Source organism: Aphelocoma coerulescens, unplaced genomic scaffold, assembly GCF_041296385.1.
Source record: "Aphelocoma coerulescens isolate FSJ_1873_10779 unplaced genomic scaffold, UR_Acoe_1.0 HiC_scaffold_70, whole genome shotgun sequence".
NCBI classification, from domain to species: domain Eukaryota; kingdom Metazoa; phylum Chordata; class Aves; order Passeriformes; family Corvidae; genus Aphelocoma; species Aphelocoma coerulescens.
Window position 1 is genome coordinate 1,724,642 of NW_027184055.1, and position 21,841 is coordinate 1,746,482.

The 21,841-nt window shown below is 54.5% G+C and overlaps 1 protein-coding gene and 1 pseudogene across 1 annotated transcript; both read right to left on the reverse strand.

The window, feature by feature from the left end:
* The window catches only part of LOC138102326 (zinc finger protein 850-like), a 1,260,715-nt pseudogene that overhangs the window by 1,157,489 nt on the left and 81,385 nt on the right, over positions 1 to 21,841 (reverse strand).
* On the reverse strand, positions 18,214 to 20,565 carry LOC138102341 (serine/threonine-protein kinase pim-1-like). The gene is given in 6 exon segments (XM_069000030.1): positions 18,214 to 18,320; positions 18,576 to 18,752; positions 19,367 to 19,733; positions 19,937 to 19,987; positions 20,369 to 20,536; positions 20,539 to 20,565. Coding segments are annotated over 6 exon segments (897 nt in total).

Genomic DNA, 21,841 nt, shown 5'->3' on the forward strand with positions numbered 1-21,841 from the left:
TGTCCTCGAGCTGCTTGGGCTGCACATGTGCCCAGGGAATGCTCATTGCTTGCAGTCTCAGGCGCTGTGGGTGTGCAGGTGTAACTACTGCAGGAGGGAACAGCTCTGCTGGGGGCAGTTCTTGCAAGGTGCTGGCCCTGGCTCGGGGCTGGGCCGGGGCCAGCGGCAGAAAATCAACTTGCAGCTCGGGCCCCGCAGCAGGGAGGAGCAGCAATTGCTGGGGGACAGAGACTCTTGCCAAGGGCCTGCGGGGCCGGGCCCCAGGGAACGGCTTCCCGCTGCCCGAGGGCAGGCTGAGATGGGATGTGGGGCAGCAATGGTTCCCTGGCAGGGCGCTCAGGGCCTGGCACAGGCTGGCCCCAGAAGCTGCGGCTGCCCCCGCATCCCTGCAAGTGTCCCAGGCCGGCTCGGCCATTGGGGCTTCCTGCCCAGGAGGGCTGGGCTGGGCTGGGGCTGCTGAGGGCGGGATGGGCTCTGGCTGAGCCAGCTGAAGGCTGCGCATGATGAGGCCGGGGGGACCCTGTTCCTGAGTGGGTTCTGGGGTATCCCCCATTCCTGAAGGGATGTCAGGGTATGTCCCGTTCCTGAGGCGGTTTTGGGGTCCCCCCAGTGCTTCGGAGGGGTTCTGAGAGGGGGGCTCTGGTACTTGGAAGGGGGACCTATTGTCAGAGATGCAGGGAGCCCATTTTGGGAAGGATGCTGCTGTTTCTGGCAATGTTGAGAGGTTCTGAATGGGCTGTGGGGCCCTGGCTCTCATTTTGGGACTTGAGGTGAGCCCATGGGCACAGCAAGGGCTGAGGAGAGGTTCCAAGCTCCCATTTGGGATGGAGGGATTGAGCGGGTGCCTCCAATAAACTCAATGCCAGCCCCAATGTGTCGATGGCAGCCCCAAATGGCTCGATCCGTCAGCCCCAAGGCCCAGCTGTGGGGAGTCAGGAAGCACAGAAGGGGAATTGGTGTCCAGGAGGGGTGGGATGGGATGGGATGGGATGGGATGGGATGGGATGGGATGGGATGGGATGGGATGGGATGGGATGGGGTGGGATGGGGTGGGGTGGGGTGGGATGGGGTGGGATGGGATGGGATGGGGTGGGATGGGATGGGATGGGATGGGATGGGATGGGATGGGATGGGATGGGATGGGATGGGATGGGATGGGGTGCGATGGGATGGGATGGGATGGGATGGGATGGGGTGCGATGGGATGGGATGGGATGGGATGGGGTGGGGGTGGCATTGTGGGGGTGGGATGAAGTTTTGGAGGGATGGGCGTGGTTTGGGCACTTGGAGTGGGACATTTCAGGGAGGGAAAGCAGGAGCTGCTTTTGGGGAGGCTCCTGCTGCTTTTTGACAATTTTGGGGCCTCTAAGTGGCTTCTGGGAGGTTGCAGTGAATTTGGGGAAACCCCCCGCAACTTGGGGGGCTGAGGTGAAGTCCCCACATTTTGGGAGGGTGAGGGGAACCCAACTGGGAGGGGATCCTGCTGCTTTGCACCCCTTCAATGGGGTGAGAAGCAGCTTGTGAGGGAAGGAGTTACGGAAGGAATTACGGAAGGAAGGAAAGGAAGAAAGAAAGAATGGAAGAGAGAAAGAGTGAAAGGGAGAATGAGAGAAGGAAAGAAAGAAAAGAAAGAAAAGAACGAAAGAACGAAAGAAAGGAAGGATGGAAGGAAGGAAGGGAAGGAAGGAAGGAAGGACTGAAAGCAACAAGGAAAGGAGGAAGAAAAGAAAAGTAGAAAAGAAGAAAGAAAAAAAATGAAATCAACAAGAAACTATAAAAAATAAAGAAAAAAGAAAAAACATTTAAAAATGAAGAAAGCAAGCAATCAAAATATAATAAAATTGAAAGAAAGAAAAGAAGAAAGGAAGAAAATCAAAAAACAGATATCAACAGGAAAATGAAAGTGATGAAAAAGGAAAAGAAAAAGAAAGAAAGCAAGACTAAATAACATGAAACCAACAAGAAAATAAAAGGGAAAGAAAAAGGAGGGAAGAAAGAAACAAGGAAGGAAAAAAAAAAAGAACAGAGAGACACAAGAAAGAATAAAAGAGAAAAAGAAAGAAGATAGAAAGCAATAAAAAACAGAAAAATGGGAGAAAAAGGATTTGAAAATGAAGAAGGAAAGAAAAAAGGATTCATAACGTGAAGCGAACAAGAAAAAGGAAAAAGAAAGAAAAAAGTACAGAAAGAACGGCACAAGGAAAAGGTTTAAAAAGGAAGAAAGCAACAAAAGAAAGAAGAAAGGGAGAAAGTGAAAAAAAAAGGAAGAGAAAGAAAGAAGATAAAAGAATAAAGAAAGAAAGAAAGCTAAAAGAAATCAACAAGAAAATGAAAAAAGTGAAGAAAAATAAAAGATGAAAAAGCAACTCAATAACGTGAAACCAAGGACAAAAATGAAAAAACGAAAGAAGAAAGCAACAAGAAACACAAAATGGAAAAAAAAAAGAAAGAAAAAATATAAAAAGTGAAGAAGGAAAGAAAAAAAGAATGCAAGAAGATAAAATCATGAATGAAAGAAAAAACAAGACAGAAAGAAACAAGAAAGAGATAAAAGGAAGAAAAGTAGAATAAGAGAAGACAGCAAGTAACAAGAAACAGGAAAAGAAAGATAGCAAAGGTATAAAAAAATGAAACAAAAATGAAAGAACGAAAGAAAGAAAGAGCAAAAGACAGAAATCAACAAAGAAAATGAAAAAAGAGAAGGAAAAAAACCAGAAGAAAGAAAAAGCAAGCAACAAGAAACAGAAAGAGAAAGCAAAAAGATATAAAAATGAAAGCAAGAAAGCAGGGAAGGAAGGAAGGAAGGAATTCGGAAGGAAGGAATTCGGAAGGAAGGAATTCGGAAGGAAGGAAGGAAGGAATTCGGAAGGAAGGAAGGAATTCGGAAGAAAGGAATTCGGAAGGAATTCGGAAGGAATTCGGAAGGAATTCGGAAGGAAGGAATTCGGAAGGAAGGAATTCGGAAGGAAGGAATTCGGAAGGAAGGAAGGAAGGAATTCGGAAGGAAGAAAGGAATTCGGAAGGAAGGAAGGAATTCGGAAGGAAGAAAGGAAGGAAGGAAGGAATTCGGAAGGAAGGAAGGAAGGAATTCGGAAGGAAGGAAGGAAGGAAGGAAGGAATTCGGAAGGAAGGAAGGAAGGAATTCGGAAGGAATTCGGAAGGAATTCGGAAGGAATTCGGAAGGAAGGAAGGAAGGAAGGAAGGAAGGAAGGAAGGAAGGAAGGAAGGAAGGAAGGAAGGAAGGAAGGAAGGAAGGAAGGAAGGAAGGAAGGAAGGAAGGAAGGAAGGAAGGAAAAAAGGAATTCGGAAGGAAGGAAGGAAGGAAGGAAGGAAGGAAGGAAGGAAGGAAGGAAGGAAGGAAGGAAGGAAGGAAGGAAGGAAGGAAGGAAGGAAGGAAGGAAGGAAGGAAGGAAGGAAGGAAGGAGTGAAAACAATGTAAGTACTGCATGAAACAAAAATAAAAGGTAAATAACTGAGTTCTCTTTTAAAAAATATCAATTCCCTCTGAATCCAAAGTTGCAGAAGACTTTTCACTCCACATTTGGGTTTTGTTTTCATTTCTCATACTTTTTCTGGTTCTTTTCTTTTTCCTCTTGTTTTTAATAGATAACCCCCGCTAGGAAAGGAATGCAGAGCAAAATGAGACGCATTTCTGGCAGGCACTGAAAGTGTGGGCTCCTGGTCTGGTTCCTTTTGTGTGGATCCCTCATCTCTGTGGCACAGGGGGAATAGCAGTGCTGTGAGCCAGCAGCGGGCTCAGGAGCATCCCGCTCTGGCAGCTCTGAGCAGGTGGCACATGTCCTGCTGTCCTGCTGCCCTCCAAAGCACAGAATGCATGGGCAAGTTTAGGCCCAGCTCTGGGCACAGCCAGCATGGCCTGGGCACGGGAACGGGGGGCAAAGCGGGCGGGATCCTTCTGCAGCTGCCTGGTGGTTTCTGGTTTCTGTGCCCAGAGTGCCAGGATATTCTTAAGAGGTGCTTGTCCATGCAGCCCTTGGACAGGCCATCCTTGGAAGAGCTCTTCAGTGACCCTTGGCTGCAGGGTGTTCATGTGCCCTAGAGGATGGCAGAGAGCCACGGGCACAGTGTGATCCAGGGGCCTGGCAGGTAACAGCCCCACACATCTCTTGGCAATCAGTGGCAAAGCAAAGCAGACGATTTTGTCCTGCCTGTAGCCCTGGGCAGGGAGCATCAGAAGGGAACACGCAGCTCTTGGGCTGCAGCTGAGCTGGAGGCCTGCTCTGGCAAGCACTGGTGGCCACCATCCCCCCTGGTTTTGCTTGTCTGGTTCACTGATGGCTGGGGCCCTGGGCAGAACCCTGAGAGCCTGGTGTGGCCCCAGGGAAGGAGAAGGAGCCCCTGGAGAAGCTGTAGCAGGTGGGGCTGCTGCTGCTGGAGACACCAAGGACGAGCTCAAGGCCGACAACCTCTTCCTGGAGCTGGCCAGTGGCAGCTGAAGATGATGGCCTTTGATTCTGGCACCTTCTCCAAAGGCACGCTCCACGGCCAGTGTGCAGGTGAGTCCAGAGCCAGGGGGATGCTGCCAGAGCTGGGCATGGCACGGCCTGGCCGGGCACCAAAGGTTCCCCCTTTGCTGGGGCGGCTGCAGCCAATTCTTCAGTGGCTGCCAATACATGTGTGTCAGTACAAAGCTCTCAAGGGACTGATTAAAGCAGAGGACTGGAGACCATGACTGCACAAAGCTCTCAGAGACTCAAGTGTGGAAAAAGGAAAGTACCTTAGAAAAACCAGAAGTACCTTGAAGCATTAATGAACTCTTGTTAATGACCAAGGCTCTCAAGGGACTGAGTAAAGCAGATAATTGGGGACCATGCCTGCAGAAACCTCTCAGAGACTCAGTGTCAAAAAGAGGTACTTTAATTACCCTGGAGTATCTCAAAGCATTAATGAGCCCCACTGAGTGTTCTTACTGACAAAGAATCTCCAGGGACTCATTAGAGCAGATAATTGGGGGCCAGGATTGCACAAAGCTCTCAGAGACTCCCAGGCAAAAGCCAAAGCCAAAGTCCTTTGAAAACCCTGCAGTCCCTGGGAGCATTCAGGAGCCCCCAGGGCCATTCCTGACCAAGGCTCCCCAGGGACTCCTTCCAGCAGATCCCTGAGGCCACTGGGATGTGGGGGGATGCTGAGGGCAGGACAAGGGGCTGACAGTGGCCAGCCTTGCTGGGGCTGTGCCAGGAGGCCCCAGGGCCTCAGGACAAGGTGTCTCCTCCCAGCCCTTGGTGGCACAGACGCTGCTGTGCCCCAGGGCACGAAGGCTTGGCTTCTCCTGGGCACTGCCAGCCCTGCCAGGGCCCTTGGCCATGTCCAGCACAGCTTGTCCTGCGCTGTCCCACCGCTGCTGCTGTGTCCCTGCAGGCTGCACACTCCCATCTCGCTGCCCCGCCAGCTCTGCCCTGCCACTGCCAGCCCTGGCCTGAGCTGTGCCCAGCCTCACCCTCTGTGCCTTGGGCACACACACATGCCCTGAGCTCCTCCTCCCTCTGGGTGCTTCTCCTGCCCCAGCGCTGCCCTGGGAGGGACATTTCCTCCTCCTCATGCCCAGTGTCCCCCTGCCCAGCTGCTCTGTGGGGCAGTGCGTGTCTCTCCTGCTGTTCCCTCCCTCCCAGGAAAGCTGCACCATGTGGGGCACGGCCCTTCCAGCAGCCTCCCAGCCCCTCAGCCTTGTTGGGCCCTTTCCCCTGAGCAGACAGCAGCAGCATCTCCGTGCTCTGCCCAGCGTGCTCCTTCCGTCACCAAACTGCGGGAAAATAGAAACTGTCCAACACCATCTCTGAAGTGTCAGAGAATCAGGCCCTGTGGAACCAAGGAGCCCTTGGGACACAGGAGGATCTCGTGTAACCCAGGGTCAGTTCTGCCACTGCAGATCCAAAGAGATCCTTGTGACACGCTGGGGCCTTGTGGAACCCTTCTGCCCTGGTCTCTGCACCAAGGAGACCCTTGTGCCACTCCGGGACCTTGTGCAGCCAAGGAGAGCATTGTGAGAGTGCGGGGCCATGGAACCAAGGGACCATTGTGACCTTGTGGGGCCTCATGGACTCAAGGGACCATTGCCACACTGTGGGGCCTCATGGAATGAAGGGTCCATTGTGACACTGCAGAACCAAGGACACCATGGTTACACTGTGGGGCCCATGGAACCAAGGCACCATTGGGACACCCCGTGGCCTCATCCTCTTGAATTTCAATAGATCTGAGGGATGGCAGCACCTGCAGGCAGCACTGAAGGATTCTGGGGAGAACCTTTGATCCCTGCTCCAAAAGAAATCAGAGAAAGATCCCTGGTAAGATAAAGGCACCTTTTCCTTTTCCTTTTCCTTTTCCTTTTCCTTTTCCTTTTCCTTTTCCTTTTCCCTTTTCCCTTTTCCCTTTTCCCTTCTCCTTCTCCTTCTCCTTCTCCTTCTCCTTCTCCTTCTCCTTCGCCTTCGCCTTCTCCTTTTTCCTTTCCCTTTCCCTTTCCATTTCCCTTTTTCCTTTTCCTTTCCCTTTCCCTTTCCCTTTCCCTTTCCCTTTCCCTTTCCCTTTCCCTTTCCCTTTCCTTTTCCCTTTCCCTTTCCCTTTACCTTTCCTCTTTCCCTTTCCTGGTGTAAACTGTTGACCTGCCTGTAAGGTGCAGCAAAAGCTTTGCAGGGTTTGGTTCAAGGTACCCAAGGTTGGAACAGGGAAGTGTTCGAGTCCCTTCTAAGAGGAGGGTTGGAGTCTTTGTGCCGTGACTGCCTGGGATCCATGGAACAAGTGTGTTCTGGCAGACTCTGGGACCTCCACAGCAATCCCATGCAGGAGCCAGCACTGGACCTGCACCCTGGTGGGAGCAGCGTGGTACGGATGGGAAACGGGCAGCTGGGTGTGCAGTGGCAACCTCGACCCAGGTCATAGAAGCCCAGGCTTTAGCTTTGAACACAGCAGCACAAAAAGCAGAATGAATGACCTTTCCTAGGAATCACTGAAGGACAAAGGGTGAACATATGGACTGATTTGAACTATGGGTTTGGAATAATACACGCCCAGGGAGCCACATGGAAGGAAAGGGCACAGAGGTCTCCAGTGAGTACAACAAGAAATCAGTCACCTACTGCAGAGTGTGCCAAAGCCAAAAGAAGTGGCCCTGATGCCCTTGTAAAGCCCATGGGTTTGGAGACTCCCCAGTTAATCCAGGGAATCCATTGGCTGACCAAACAGCTCAAGAGGGTGCTGAAAAAGCTCTCCTTGCACTAATACCTGGCAAAAACTGGAATGTTCTGCAACAAAAACCAGATTCCAGTGATCAGGACAGGCAGTCAGCCCCAGCAGCAGCAGCTCCGGAAAATCCCAGCAGGTGATTGGTAACCCCGTGTGGGCAGGTAATTGTAGCTCCACAATTAATGTAGAACGGAACTCAAACATCAGGAAACACATGAGGAAATGGAGAATATGGTGGCCAGTTTACAAAGGCATCCAGTAAGCACAAAAATGGCAAAAAACAATAGATCAGTTGTTGAGAAAGATGGGATTGGTTTTGAAGGAAGAAGGCTGCCTCCAGGGCTGGTTAAATGGGAATCACCAGGTGATTTTGGCCAACTGATTTTGCAGAACTGCCCAGGCAGAAGGGGGACTGGCACATTTTGGCATTGGTGGATCCTTTTTCTGGATGGCCAGAAGCTTTCCCATGTGGCACCAACAAGACAAGGGAAGGCTCAGAAGTTTTGCTGAAATGAATATTTAATAGCACTGGGACTAACTCTTGTAAGCCTTAAAAGGTGCATGGTTCTCAACAGATCATTTGGGCTGGACTCGCCTGTACATCCTTTCCAACCAGGAGATCCGGTGTGCATCAGAACCTGGAATTTTGGAACAATCCAGCCGCAGTGGAAGGGACCATCTCAAGTCCTCCTGGTAACCTACCCTGCACTCAAGGTAGAAGGAATCAAACTCGGGGTTCATCACATGTGGGTAAAACCAGTGAGCACACATTAAACACAGCAGAAACAAGACTGACACCGTGGAGTTTGGGGGTTGTTACATCAATCCTATTGTTTTAGGTATTGAATAGGATTTTCTAAGGGGATACTATTTATTGGATCTGGATGAAGATGATCAATAATTGTGTATTTATAATAATAATAGAAACGATGTTCCTGACTTCTGGGAAGGGAAATGCGGTTTTCAAAGTCAGTGCAAGATGTTGGCAGATGACAGAATGTAACCCCTGTAACAGCTTGTTTGCCAACACCAACCTCTGCAGAAAATCCAGTTCTGTGGGGAGCTTCAGTCAGCAATTTGACAAAAATCTGGGAACACGTGTGGGAAGGAAATAGCACCCAGGGCACCTGGACAGGGATGGAAGGAGAATATTCCTTACCATGGGCACATCAGAACAATAGTGCTGAGAATTGTAACATTTCCAAACCGGGTCAGAAAATTACCTCAGGAAATATTGATCAGCTGACAGATTGCACTGATACCCCCTGGAGCTGTCAAATTCCAGCACTATGGAATCACCCTCAGACAGGACAATGGGAATGTTTCCAGCCAGTTCAGGGGTGTTTGGGCTGGGAAGGGAGCCCAGGCCTCCCACAGGACCCCTTACAGGTGGACAGGTGGGTATAAAATATCCTGATTGAACAAGGTCAAGGCCAAAGGATCCCAGGACAAAGGAAAAGTGGGATTGCCCTGGGACAGACACTTGAGCTGTTTGGAATGCTGAGGTCCAGCGGCTCCTGGCTGTGGCCCAGGCTCTGAGGCTGGGCTGTGCTTGTAGAAATGATTCTGCCTTTCTCAGGGACACCTGGGCTCAGCCAACAAACAACGAGCCTTGGAGAGGCACAGAGTGTCAGCAGGACACGGTCAGATCCTTAGGAGCCCCAGGATGGGTGGGAAGTGATGGAATTTGGAGCACACATTTGGCCCTGGGAGAATCAGGAGCACCGTGGACACTGGGGGTATTAACGTTCCGTCCCTCGTGCAAGGAGTCACCACCGGGAACCCGACTGTGGGGAAAGGTTAAAGGGGATGGAACTTGGAAACATCCCAGTGCGGGAACTACAGCGGGATGGATTTTAGAATCCATCCCTGCTCCGCACAGATCTGCCTTTAGGAACAGACCAGCCACACACCATTGGGCTCTGCAAATGGAAACTTTAGGGAATGCAGCTCCTTTGGGGTTTGCTGAAACAAAGGAACAATTGCCAGCCACAGCTAAAATGACCTTACAGAGCAGATTGGCTTTAGCCCTATTGCTGTTACATGGACAGGGAGTATGTGGATTCTTGAACTGGAACAGCAACACTTGTTGTGTGCACATTCCAAATGTGATGCTGGATTGGATGATCGGGTAGAGAGGATAAAATCGGTTGCTGCATCCAGCAGGGAATTAAGGGGAGGGTTAGACAGTAACTGGTTGGATAAAATATTTAAAGGACATAGATTTCCCCTGACTGATGGTTGGCCTCACTTTTGCAAAGTCTAACTGGGATCCCAGCAATACTTGTGCTTCTGACACTTGCTTTCAGCTGTGTAAAGAACATGGTTGTGAAAGCAGCTGAGGAACTCGTGGGATGTGAGTAAAGGAGCAGAGTGAGGCTTACGAAGGCTTGAAGGGAAGAGAAGCTTCACAACCCTCCAAGGGGGGGAAATTTGCCAGATGAAAAACCGTTTGCACCTGGTGGGTTCATACAATGCTTCTTCTCCAAAAGCCACTGGCCATGGAACCGCACAAGGCTGATTCTGTGGGCAGCAACCAGCCCAGGTGTGCCAACTTTCACCAGTTCACCGGGCAGTCAGGGCTGGCTTTGGGGTCACCGACCACCAGGGACCCCCAAAGAGACCCCCAGGGCAGAAGAAGGGATGTGCAAAGGGGTGGGGGAAATATGCAATGATTTTGGGGCAATGATTATCGTGTGTGTGTTTCTTGTGGGACAGTCTGGGAATGTGTCTGTGAAACACAGTCTGCAAACAGGAACATTCCTGAACTCGGCACACACGACTTTGGGAGAGGCTCTCCCCTCGTGCATCCGGCCCAATAAAGAATGCTGCTGCTTCGTGCTGCGCTGGTGCTGAGGAGGTTTTGTTTCACTGAAGTTTTGGTACCACCTCTGTGCCTGTGTCACAGAGCCACAGAGCAGCTGTGATGTCAGAAAGGGGCTGTGTGACATCACAGAGTGGGCTGTGACATCACAGGGTATGGGTGTGACATCCCAGAGAGGGCTGGGCCATCCCAGAACAGGCGGTGACATCCCAGAGTGGGTTGTGACATCACAGGGTGGCTGTGTGACATCACAGAGCGGGCTGTGACATCACAGGGTATTGGTGTGACATCACAGAGAGGCCTGGGCCATCCCAGAAGAGGCTGTGACATCACAGAGTGGGTTGTGACATCACAAGGTGGCTGTATGACATCATAGAGTCTACTGTGACATCACAGAGCTCTGTGACCTCACAGAGTGGTGCTGTGACATCATAGAGTAGGGCTGTGACATCACAGCTTGGGCTATGACATCACAGGGCAGAGGTCAGACATCATCGTGCAGACTATGACATCACAGAGCAATGGTGACATCACAGGGTGCTGGTGTGACATCACAGCGCAGAGTTGTTACATCACAGACAGGGCTGTGACATCACAGAGTGGTCGAGTGACATCCCAGAACAGACTGTGACATCACAGAGTGGGTTGTGACACCACAGGGTGGCTGTGTGACATCATAGAGTCAGCTGTGACATCACAAAGCAGCTGTGTGATATCACAGAGATGACTGTGACATCACAGGTGGTGTGACATCACAGAGTGGCTATGACATCACAGGGTTGCTATGTGACATCTCAGAGTGAGCTGTGACATCACAGATATGGCTGTGATATCACTGGGCAGAGGTCTGACATCCTATAGCAGACTATGACATCACTGAGTGGTTGTGACATCCCAGGGTGGCTGTGTGACATCCCAGGGTGGCTGTGTGACATCCCAGGGGTTGGATGCCATGGCAACCCTCATCAGTTCCAGTTCCCTTGGAAACCCCCCCAGGAGTCATTGCTGCACTCAGGGTCCGTGGCCACTTGCCCGCAGACCTGTGGCTGCCCTCGGCTGCCATGGCAGCCCTCAGGACAGAGCGGTGCCGGGGCTGGTGCCAGCTACAATTGCACTGACACTCGCTGATGCCCTCAGGTGCCACGGCAGCGGCCACAGGGACCCGTTCCTCACTTTGGTGCCACGGACACCAACGCTTGGCCCCGCTGCCATGGGGATTGGCACGCTCACCTGCACTCAGGGCCCGTGGCCAGGCACTGCTGCCATGGACACGGGCACAGAGTCCTGGGCCACAGTCGGCTGCCGTGGCCACCAGCCCAAGGTCCCGTGGCCAGGGCCGGGGGCATGGAAAGGAACCCGTGGAGCCGTGGTGATGGTGGGTGGCCATGGGGTGCTGCTGTGGGCTGGGGCAGAGGGAATTTCCTTGCCAGGCCTTTCTCTGGGGCTGTGTTTGGCTCTGTGCTGAGCACAGCGTTGCTCACACGGAGATGGTTTTGTTCTTGCTGAGCTTGCACAGAGCCAAGGCCTTTCCTGCCCCTCGTCCGGCCACGCTGGGGAGGGGCTGGGGGTGCGGGGGAGCTTGGCAGGGGTCACAGCCAGGACAGGTGACCCCAACTGACCCCAGGCATATCCCAGACCACAGGACATCATGGCCAGTGTATAAAGTGGGGGAACAAGGAGGAAGGGGGGACATTTGGAGTGAGGGTTTTTGTCTTCCCAGGTAACACTCAGGCAGGATGGGGCCCTGTTTTGCTGGTGGGCAGGGTCAGCACCAAAGACACAGACACCAACTGAAGGAATTGTGCAATTTATAGAATGCAAATCTGCAAAGAGTCACAAAAGCATAAGCTCAGCAAAGCACATAATCATTAGCAAAGAATCACAGCAGGAGCAGCTCAGCAATGCCCCCAATCATCAGTGCCAAAGATTGCCTGCAGTGATTAACCAAGATCCAGCCCCAGGGACCCTCAGACTTTACCATCACCCAGAGCCACCCATCAGCTGCGGGAAGCTGTCCCAGCCAAGGACTGCAGAGCCACTCCCGGACACTGGGAATTCCTGCAGCTGCCTCCAGCCACAGCTGAGGCTCCAACCCCGCTGCGAGAGGGCCCAGCTTTGACAGTGCTGGAGAAACAAACTGACAGCACTTCCAGTGCGGGAACATCTGCTTTCATCCTCCTCTTGGCTTCCTCCTAAGCCTGGCCAGGGCTCAAGGAGGAGCCAAGGGAGCTGACTTTGACCATACAGCCCCAAACAAGGCCAGATGTGGCCTTGTCCGGTTTCTAAATACAGAAAGGTAAATCTGTGTTTCACCAATGCACAGGTACATAGAACATATTGTTAATAGTACTTTGTTAATGAGTTAATGAGTGGGATACAAAGATAACATTTGGTTGGAAGGTTCATCAGGAGGTCAGCTTTGGCCCAGGGCCTCTTGTTCAGGCCTTACTCAGGGCCTGGTGTTCAGGCCTTGGAACTTCAATTGCTCCTTTGACCTAGAGATGAACTACAACCTTCATAACAATTCTTTCAGTAACAGGGTCTTAGATTTAGGTATTAGGCAAAATTGGAGAACAAGAGGTGATGTCTTTAAGTGCTGCTCAAGGTCATCACTCACAGCTATAATTCACATTCCTTTTAAAACAAGCCTCATTAGTTGCTATTCTCTGTTATTTATCAAATCCCCCTTTTTCTAGAGACTGTGTCTCTTTTTAGACAAGTCTCAGTGCTCTATTTCCCAGCACAAAGTGTCACAACAGCTCTGACATGGAATCATAACACACCAAGTGCTCACACTGCAGTGATGACAGTGACTGCCACAAATGCATTTGGCAGCAGCCTCCAGTTTGGCAGCCCCAAAGCCAATCCCAGCAAGGAGAATTTGCTTCTTTCTGCCACTCTTCCACTGCTCTTTCCATCGAGGTGATTCCTGACTGTTGGACTTCAAACCCATCACTGATAACAGTGCAGCATTCCTGTCCTAGAATAGCCCAGGCTCCTCCTTGGCCAGCAGGCAGATAATCCAAGGCCATGCGGGTCTGCAGAGCCCCCGTTCGTGTTTGTTGGAGCTCACAGGATGTGCTGTTGGATATTTTAACAGTATCATTTGCTGCTTCTTCTAATAATCGATTCAGCTCGTTAATGTGAACTCCACAGGACGAGGCAGCGCATGGGGGGCACAGGGTGAACCAGAATCTTTGGCTTTCTGAAATCCAAGGCACTCTTTGGGTGGAAAATGTTCTCTTAACATGAAGTTCTTCCTTGCAGTTGTTGCTGAAGCACCCTAAAGGGAGGCATCACTCTTTTTCTTATTAGGAAAAGGACTGCTGGATCCAACCCCTTTATCTCCACCAACAGTGGTCATTTGAGGTGGATCTCCTTTTTTCACAATTGTTTATAAAACTGCAATATCAATAATTGTGCTGGCCTGTCATGGAGTTAAATAATCCAATCTTGTTCATTATCATTTAACAGAATTACTTTGATCTCTCCTTGATAATCTGCATCAATTCCTCCTCCCAGGACATGAACACTTTGCAGGGCCAAGCTCCAGCGAGCAGTTATCAAACCAAAGTGTCCCGGAGGAATCTGAATTCCTATTCCTGCATTGATAACTCTCACTTGCTTCTGATTTATCCCAATTAATCCTGATGCAGGAAGGCCCAGCCCTGCAGCCTCTGGGGTGGCCCTGTCTGGGCCCATCGCACCCAGAAGGATTTCCCAGGAAGTCCAAGTCTCCCTGTCCATGGGTGGATTTGCAGACTGGGTGCAGCCGGGCACACCCAGGGGTTTCCATTTCCCCAGCGGGGCCATTGTTAAGGGTATGGAGCACATCTGGGAGATGGGTTCTCCATCGGGACGGGTTCCTATCTCCTTTCTTCAGCTGCTCTTTTAACAACCCCTTCATCTGCTCAACCAATTCCTGCAGCTTGTGGATAGGCTGGGATATGAAAAACCCAGCAGTCTTCATCACTGTCTTTTTCACAGGAACAGACAAAGCATTCCAGATCACAGTATCAGCAAACCCTATAAAAACAGCCAATTCCATCCTTCCCTCCTTTATTCATTGTGTGCAATCTCACAAAGTTTACCAGTGACCTTTGGGTCCTGGCCAATCCTTTTCTGGAGGGTATTTAGTGTTACATCCCTGAGCAGCCATGGCTAAAGAATTCGTATTGTCAGCACTATTTCACATTATTATTTATTATCTATACAATATAAATATCATTTTATAGATATATAAACTAGGATATTATTACTAGTTCACTTGCACAAGAAATTCAAGCTCAAGATTAAAAACTTCTTCTATTGCTCCACGTGGGAGCGTTCCAACAACAGTTGTTCCTTCTGTTGGTGCTGTTTCCAATACGCTGTTAACAAAATCCATCCTCCTCTTCCCAAACCCACAAGCTCTTTTCCTTTTTCCATATCCAATTTTGGGATGCATTTTAAGACATCCAGCGCTTCAGCTCCTTTTAACCAACTGCCCCACTGCTCGCACGGTGCTTCGACCTCAGCCCACTCCAGAGCCAGGGAACTCCAGGGAAGCTCTTCCCATCCAGGATTTCAGACAGGACTGATTCCTTACATTTACATTTAAAAAGTGACATTTTGCTGTGATCTGGCCAGACTACACCAATTTTGTTGTACCGGTGGGCAGGGCCAGCACCAAAGACACAGACACCAACTGAAGGAACTGTGTCATTTGCTACAGCTCAAAGCAGCAAAGAATCACAGCAGGAGCAGCTCAGCAATGCCGCCAACCATCAGTGCCAAAGATTGCCTGCAGTGATTAACCAAGATCCAGCCCCAGGGACCCTCAGACTTTACCATCACCCAGAGCCACCCATCAGCTGCGGGAAGCTGTCCCAGCCAAGGACTGCAGAGCCACTCCCGGACACTGGGAATTCCTGCAGCTGCCTCCAGCCACAGCTGAGGCTCCAACCCCGCTGCGAGAGGGCCCAGCTTTGACAGTGCTGGAGAAACAAACTGACAGCACTTCCAGTGCGGGAACATCTGCTTTCATCCTCCTCTTGGCTTCCTCCTAAGCCTGGCCAGGGCTCAAGGAGGAGCCAAGGGAGCTGACTTTGACCATACAGCCCCAAACAAGGCCAGATGTCAGATTTCATGGCTTTGTCTGGCGCCTAAACACAGAAAGGTCAATACGTGTTTCACTAATGAGGCGATACATCAATCACAGTGCTAATGATCATGCAAATTTCGGTAATGAGCAGATACAAAGATAACCTTTGGTTGGAAGGTTCATCCAGAGGTCCCCTTTGGCTCAGGGCCTGTTGTTCAGGCCTCAGTCAGGCCTCTTGTCCAGGCCTTGGCACTTCAGGGACGTGGTTTAGTGCTGGGCTTGACTGTGCTGGGTTAATGGCTGGACTCGATGAGCTCAGAGGTCTTTTCTAACAGAAAGGAGTCTGTAATTCCAGGATTCTGTCTGCTGCATTCAGCCAGGTCCATGGCACCTGCATTACTTTGCCCAAAAGTCTCCTCTTGCTCAGCTCTTGTGGCCTAAGGCTTCAGCTCCTTCAGCTCCTGGTGCTGAGCTGCTCATGCTGAACGAGACGCCTCGGAGAGAAGAATACAGTTCATCCCATTCCTTCTGGCACACGGAGAGGGGAGGCTGTGAAAACAGGAGCATTGTTTGCTGTGGCCTCCTCTGTGCCCTTGACGCCTTTCAGCGCTTTGAAACAGCCAAGAGCTTTCTCCAAGAGTGCAATGAAGCAGCTGTTCCTGCTCCCAGCTCTCGCCCTGCCCAGTCTCTGCCCTTGACTGCTTTTGTCCCTCTTGCTGTGCCCTCTGTGGCCCCGGGGCTCGGTGGCTGCTGCCCAGGGCTGTGGCACTGGCACAGATCCAGTGCTCGAGACCCTCCTTTCCCTGCCCTTGGAGCTGCCTGCTCACAGCAGCCTTTGCCACCTGCAAGCTCCACATGGACAGGGAGTGCCCACCTCTGCTCCTTGCACACCCTCCAGGAGCCCAGGGCTGCCATCTCCAGTCCCTGCTGGCACTGAGGGTTCCCAGGTGCCCCAGGCTGCTGTGGCACCGCTGCCAACGGGAGGGAACAGCGGCAGGGGCTGTGCTGAAAGTCAGCTCCATTTGCTGCTGCTGCTGCTGCTGTGGGGGTCATTTGTCCAGCCCTGCCCCAGAGTCAGGGATCAGATCCAGGCCCTGCTGCTGCTCCCTCGGGATCAGCCACAGTTTGGGTGTTGCTGTCAGTGCCAGCAGGAGCGGGCGCTGGAGCAGCGGGTGCTGACAGTGCCCCAAGCCCCGGGGCCCGAAGGGTGCCTGGGCTGCGGGGCTGGCAGGGAGCTGCCCCTTGTTCTCCCTGTGCCTCACGCAAAGCTGGGCCGCTCACAAGTGGGGCAGCACAGCAAACAGGGAGCCTGCCAGTCTCTGCCAGCCCTGTCTGCTCTGAGATTGGGCCTTGGAGCTGCAGGGGGACAAAGGCAGCTGCTTCTGGTCCCTCTGCGTGTCCCCGTGTTCAGCAGTGCTGCTCCATAATTTAGGACGTTTTTGGTTTAATTAATAGAAAAAAACAAAAGAAAAAGACCAGAAAATATTATGAAACATAAAACTAAAACCCAAATGTGGAGTGAAAAGTCTTTTGTAACTCTGGATTAAGAGGTAACTGATCTTTTCAAAAGACAACTCAGGTATTTGTAAATATGCTGATGGCATTGATCCATCTTACTGACCTCAGCAGCCCTTTTTTCAAGATTTTGGGCTTTGTTTCCAACATTGTTATTTTAAATTGTGGTTGAAGCAATAGGAAATTGATTGTGCCCTGCCAGCTCCGAGCAGGACTGGCAATCTAAACTCTGTCCCACCCCAACTCACTGACAAGATGCCCTTCCTTCTCACCCTGCCAATGAGCTGCACATTCCCTTGGAAATTGTCAGGGGTTCTAAAAGACACCAAGTCCCACTTAGGGCTTTTTGCTCTGGTTTGGCACTGGAGAAGGGCAATTCTTCGTCCATCAGCTCCAGGCTGCACTGCCTCAGGAACACGGCCCACTCGCCAGGTTGGGCCCACTCGTGGCACTTCCAGAGGAGGAAGAAAGTGCAATGGCACAATTCCAGCCCAAAAGGAAGGAAGAGTGGGACAGACAGAACACCCTGTGCAGATCCAGGCGTTCAGCTGGGACTGTGGAGAGTTTGGGTTCTTGCCAGTGGGATGTGTGTCCCTGACTGCAATCTCTTGGCCTGCACCAGAGTCTCACTCACCTGCAAAAGCAGAAAGCTCCGTCGCTGTGCTCGCAAGGGGCTCGTCTGATGCAAAGCTGTCAGAGCCCTGTGAGGGGAGAGCGGGCCCAGCCGTGCCCGGGGCTGAGCCCCAGCAGAGCCCTGGCAGAGCCCGGAGCAGCCTCAGCATCGGCAGAGCCCGGCTGCAAGGAGAGAAACCAGAACCCGCCCGTCAGCTGAAGCCTCCTGTCCCCTTGTCCCAGCCGCCCGCAGTGCCCAGGCCGTGCTGGCCGTGCTCAGAGCTGGGCCCAAAGCTGCCCAGCATTGCTGCCTTTGGGAGCAGAGCAGGAGGGCAGGACATGTGCCCAGCCTGCAGCCAGCCATGGCACAGCCACCTCCTCAGCAGCTGCCCAGAGCCCAAAAGCAGCTTGGCAGCCACTGAAGAATTGGCTGCAGCCGCCCCAGCAAAGGGGGAACCTTTGGTGCCCGGCCAGGCCGTGCCATGCCCAGCTCTGGCAGCATCCCCCTGGCTCTGGACACACCTGCACACTGGCCGTGGAGTGTGTCTTTGGAGAAGGTGCCAGAATCAAAGGCCATCATCTTCAGCTGCCGCTGGCCAGCTCCAGGAAGAGGTTGTCGGCCTTGAGCTCGTCCTTGGTGTCTCCAGCAGCAGCAGCCCCACCTGCTACAGCTTCTCCAGGGGCTCCTTCTCCTTCCCTGGGGCCACACCAGGCTCTCAGGGTTCTGCCCAGGGCCCCAGCCATCAGTGAACCAGGCAAGCAAAACCAGGGGGGATGGTGGCCACCAGTGCTTGCCAGAGCAGGCCTCCAGCTCAGCTGCAGCCCAAGAGCTGCATGTTCCCTTCTGATGCTCCCTGCCCAGGGCTACAGGCAGGACAAAATCGTCTGCTTTGCTTTGCCACTGATTGCCAAGAGATGTGTGGGGTTGTTACCTGCCAGGCCCCTGGATCACACTGTGCCCGTGGCTCTCTGCCATCCTCTAGGGCACATGAACACCCTGCAGCCAAGGGGCACTGAAGAGCTCTTCCAAGGATGGCCTGTCCAAGGGCTGCATGGACAAGCACCTCTTAAGAATATCCTGGCACTCTGGGCACAGAAACCAGAAACCACCAGTCAGCTGTAGAAGGATCCCGCCTGCTTTGCCCCCCGTTCCCGTGCCCAGGCCATGCTGGCTGTGCCCAGAGCTGGGCCTAAACTTGCCCATGCATTCTGTGCTTTGGAGGGCAGCAGGAGAGCAGGACATGTGCCACCTCCTCAGAGCTACCAGAGCGGGATGCTCCTGAGCCCGCTGCTGGCTCCCAGCACTGCTATTCCCCCCGTGCCGCAGAGATGAGGATCCACCTGGAGAGAGCCGTCGTGGGAACAGGATCCGCCCCCAGATGATCTCCTGGCCCCTCTTGAACGGGTGCTTCCCCACCACCAGCTGGTACAGCAGGATGCCCAGGGACCAGATCGTCGCTGCCTCGCCGTGGTAGCGTTGGTGGTGGATCCACTCGGGTGGGCTGTACAACAGGGTTCCTGTGGAACACAGACCGAGTCCATTGGGGGATGCTGCTGCTCCCAGAGCCTCGCCCCAGCATCCCTGGGCACGCAGGGGCTGCACCAGTGGCACACGGGGTGACCCGCTGCCCTCTCGCCTGCACCTGTGACTTGTGTACAAACTGGTGTTGGAAAAGAGGCCACTGGTGTTGGCAAAGGGCAGCGGAAGCCCTGGGGAGGCCCAACCATGACATGCAAATGAAAAACCCACCCAGTGGTGGGGAAAACCCACTCTCCTCCCTGCCTGCAGTGCCCCAAAATACATCAATAAGCCAAGGCAAACCAGGGCAGCGGAGCAGTACAGGCCCTTCCTCGCCTGCACACCAAACCGGCCGGTGCACGGGGTCTGACCCCCCTCTCTGCTACCCCCACAGGGGATTTTGTTGGGCTGGCTGCCCCCGCTCCAGCCCCAGCCCAGGGCAGAGTGGGTGCTGAAGGCTGCTGGCAGCGCCGGGAACTGCCCCCTCCCAGCCCCACCCAAAAGCAACTTGGCTCAAGAATTAATCCCATCCTGGCAGCAATGAGGGGAAGCCCCGGTGCCACACCCAGGCTGGGCCATGAGATGCCCAGGAGCATCCCCTGGGAGGGCTCACCTGCAAACTGAGTGTAGGCTGTGTCCTGGAGGAAGGCGCCGCAGCCAAAGTCGATCAGTTTCAGCTGCCCGGTGGCCAGGTCGAGCAGGATGTTCTCGGGCTTGATGTCCCGGTGCAGGACCCCGCAGCTGGTGCAGTGCCGCACGGCCTCCAGCACCTGGCCGAACAGCCCCCGCGCCTCCTCCTCGGGCAGGAACCTCCGCTGCGCCAGCAAACCCGACAGGTCCTGGCACCGCTCCGGACGCTCCAGCACCAGCAAGAAGCTGCTGGGCAGCTCAACCCACTCCAGGAGCTGGATGACACCACGGAACCCAGTGGACACCTTGTGCAGCAGCACGATCTCCAGGGGCGCACGGGCGCCGTCGGGCTGCGGGAGGAGCACGGTGCCGTCGGTGGGGCTGAGGCCGTGCCAGGGCTCTGGGACCCCTCACCCAGCCCGGGACGCTCTGCGCCCCCCGCTCACCCCCCGCCCGCTCTCCCTCCGGGGCTCCCGGCGGCTCCCACCCCGCCGGGCCCCGGCTCCTCGCCGCCCGGCACGCCCCGCCTCTGCCGCTGGCCCCGCTCACTCACCAGCTCGCCCCAGTGCCGGACGCGGTCCCGCGGCACGCATTTGATGGCCACCTGCGAGCAAGGGGCAGCAGCGGGCTGAGCTCGCCGCCCGCCCCGCCGCGCCCCGGCCTCCTCCCCCTCCTCCTCCTCCTCCGCCCTCCGCCCTCCTCCTGCACCCTCCTCCTCCTCCTCGTCCTCCTCCTCCGCCCTCCTCCTGCACCCTCCTCCTCCTCCTCCTCCTCCTCCTGCACCCTCCTCCTGCACCCTCCTCCTGCATCCTCCTCCTGCATCCTCCTTCTCCTTCTCCTTCTCCTTCTCCTTCTCCTTCTCCTTCTCCTTCTCCTTCTCCTTCTCCTTCTCCTTCTCCTTCTCCTTCTCCTTCTCCTTCTCCTTCTCCTTCTCCTTCTCCTCCTCCTCCTCCTCCTCCTCCTCCCCGCCGGCCCCGCCACTCACCGGGGCGCCGTCCGCGAGCCGCGTGCCCGAGAAGACGCTGCCGAAGCCGCCGCTGCCCAGCAGCGAACCCAGCCGGTACCGCTCCTGCAGGGCCTCCTGCGCCTTCCCTGCGGGCGACACGCGGCCGTCAGCGCTCGGCCCGGGGCCAGACACGGCCCCCGACCGCCCCCCGACCGCCCCGGCCCGGGCATCCCCATCCGAACGGGACACCGGCGGCTCGGGGCCGGCGGCCGCGCTGCCGAGCGGCGGAGCTCGGGCCGGGGAAGCCGCAGCGGAGGCGGCGGGAGCGGCCGCGCCCCGGGTGTCCTCCGCGGGCCCCGGGAGGAGCCGGGCCCGGAGCCGAGGCCGGAGCCGGGGCCGGAGCCGGAGCCCGCGTCGGGGCCGGGGCCGGGCTCGGCACAGGCGGAGCCAAAGGGTGGCGATGCCGCCCCAGCCCCGGGCACCGATGCCCGCCCGGCAGCGCCACAGCCAGGACGGCGAGAGCCGGGCGGAGGCGAGACCGCGGCGGGACGCCCGGGGCCGGGGAGGGGGCGGCCCCGCCCGGGGCCGGGGGCGGGCCTGGGGCATGGCCCGGCCCGGCAGGGGGAGGGGGAGAGACCGGGAGAGGAGGGGGACACCGGGAAAGGGACACCGAGAGACGAGGGGGACACCGGGAAGGGGAGGCGGGGGGAAGGTGCGGAACACAGGGAGAGGGAGAGGAGGAGCAAGAGCACGAAGAGGAGAGAGTCTGTAGAGTCGCTTGTGATCGCTGCTGCCGCTGCTGCCGCTGCTGCCGCTGCTGCCGCTGCAACTGAAGCGCCGGGGCCGTTTGTCCGCGTGTCCAAATGTCCGCGTGTCCGCGTGTCCGAGTGTCCGCGTGTCCGAGTGTCCGCGTGTCCGTTCCCCGCTCGCCCCACGCTCCCCACGGCCGAGCCCCGCTCGCCCCGGGGGCAGCCCCTGAGTCTGTGCAAACACGGCAACTTTGCCGTGTCCAGCCCGGATCCAGAGTCCTGGCTCCTGCACGGTGGCAGAGGAATCCCCTCGGCTGCTGCTGTGCCTTGGCCCTGCTGAGGGTCAGACACTGCCGGGCCACATTCCCTGCCTGTAGAATTCGTGCCCCACCCAAGCTCTGCACTTTTGTCTCCAGCATTGCTTTCCAATAAAAACAGGGGAAGGCAAACTGTGTGCAGCTCACGGTATTTCAGAGTGTCTAAAACTCGCTAAGGCACAGATCTTTGAGGTGAGATCCATTTGGAATTCATGGCATGGAGAAGCAGTGCAACATGGAAAAGGGGAGCACAGAAATAGAGAGGGAAACACCTTGGATTGTTTCTTTCCATTTTCATTTCACTTCTGGAAAGCTGTTTCAGTTTTCTGGGAATCTTCTCCACAGTCCTGTCTGCTCTTTTCAAGAACCTTTCCTGGGGAACGAGGTGCAGCTCCTGTCACAAGATGTGCCCCCAACTGCAGCTTCTCTTGGCTTCCCACACTGTG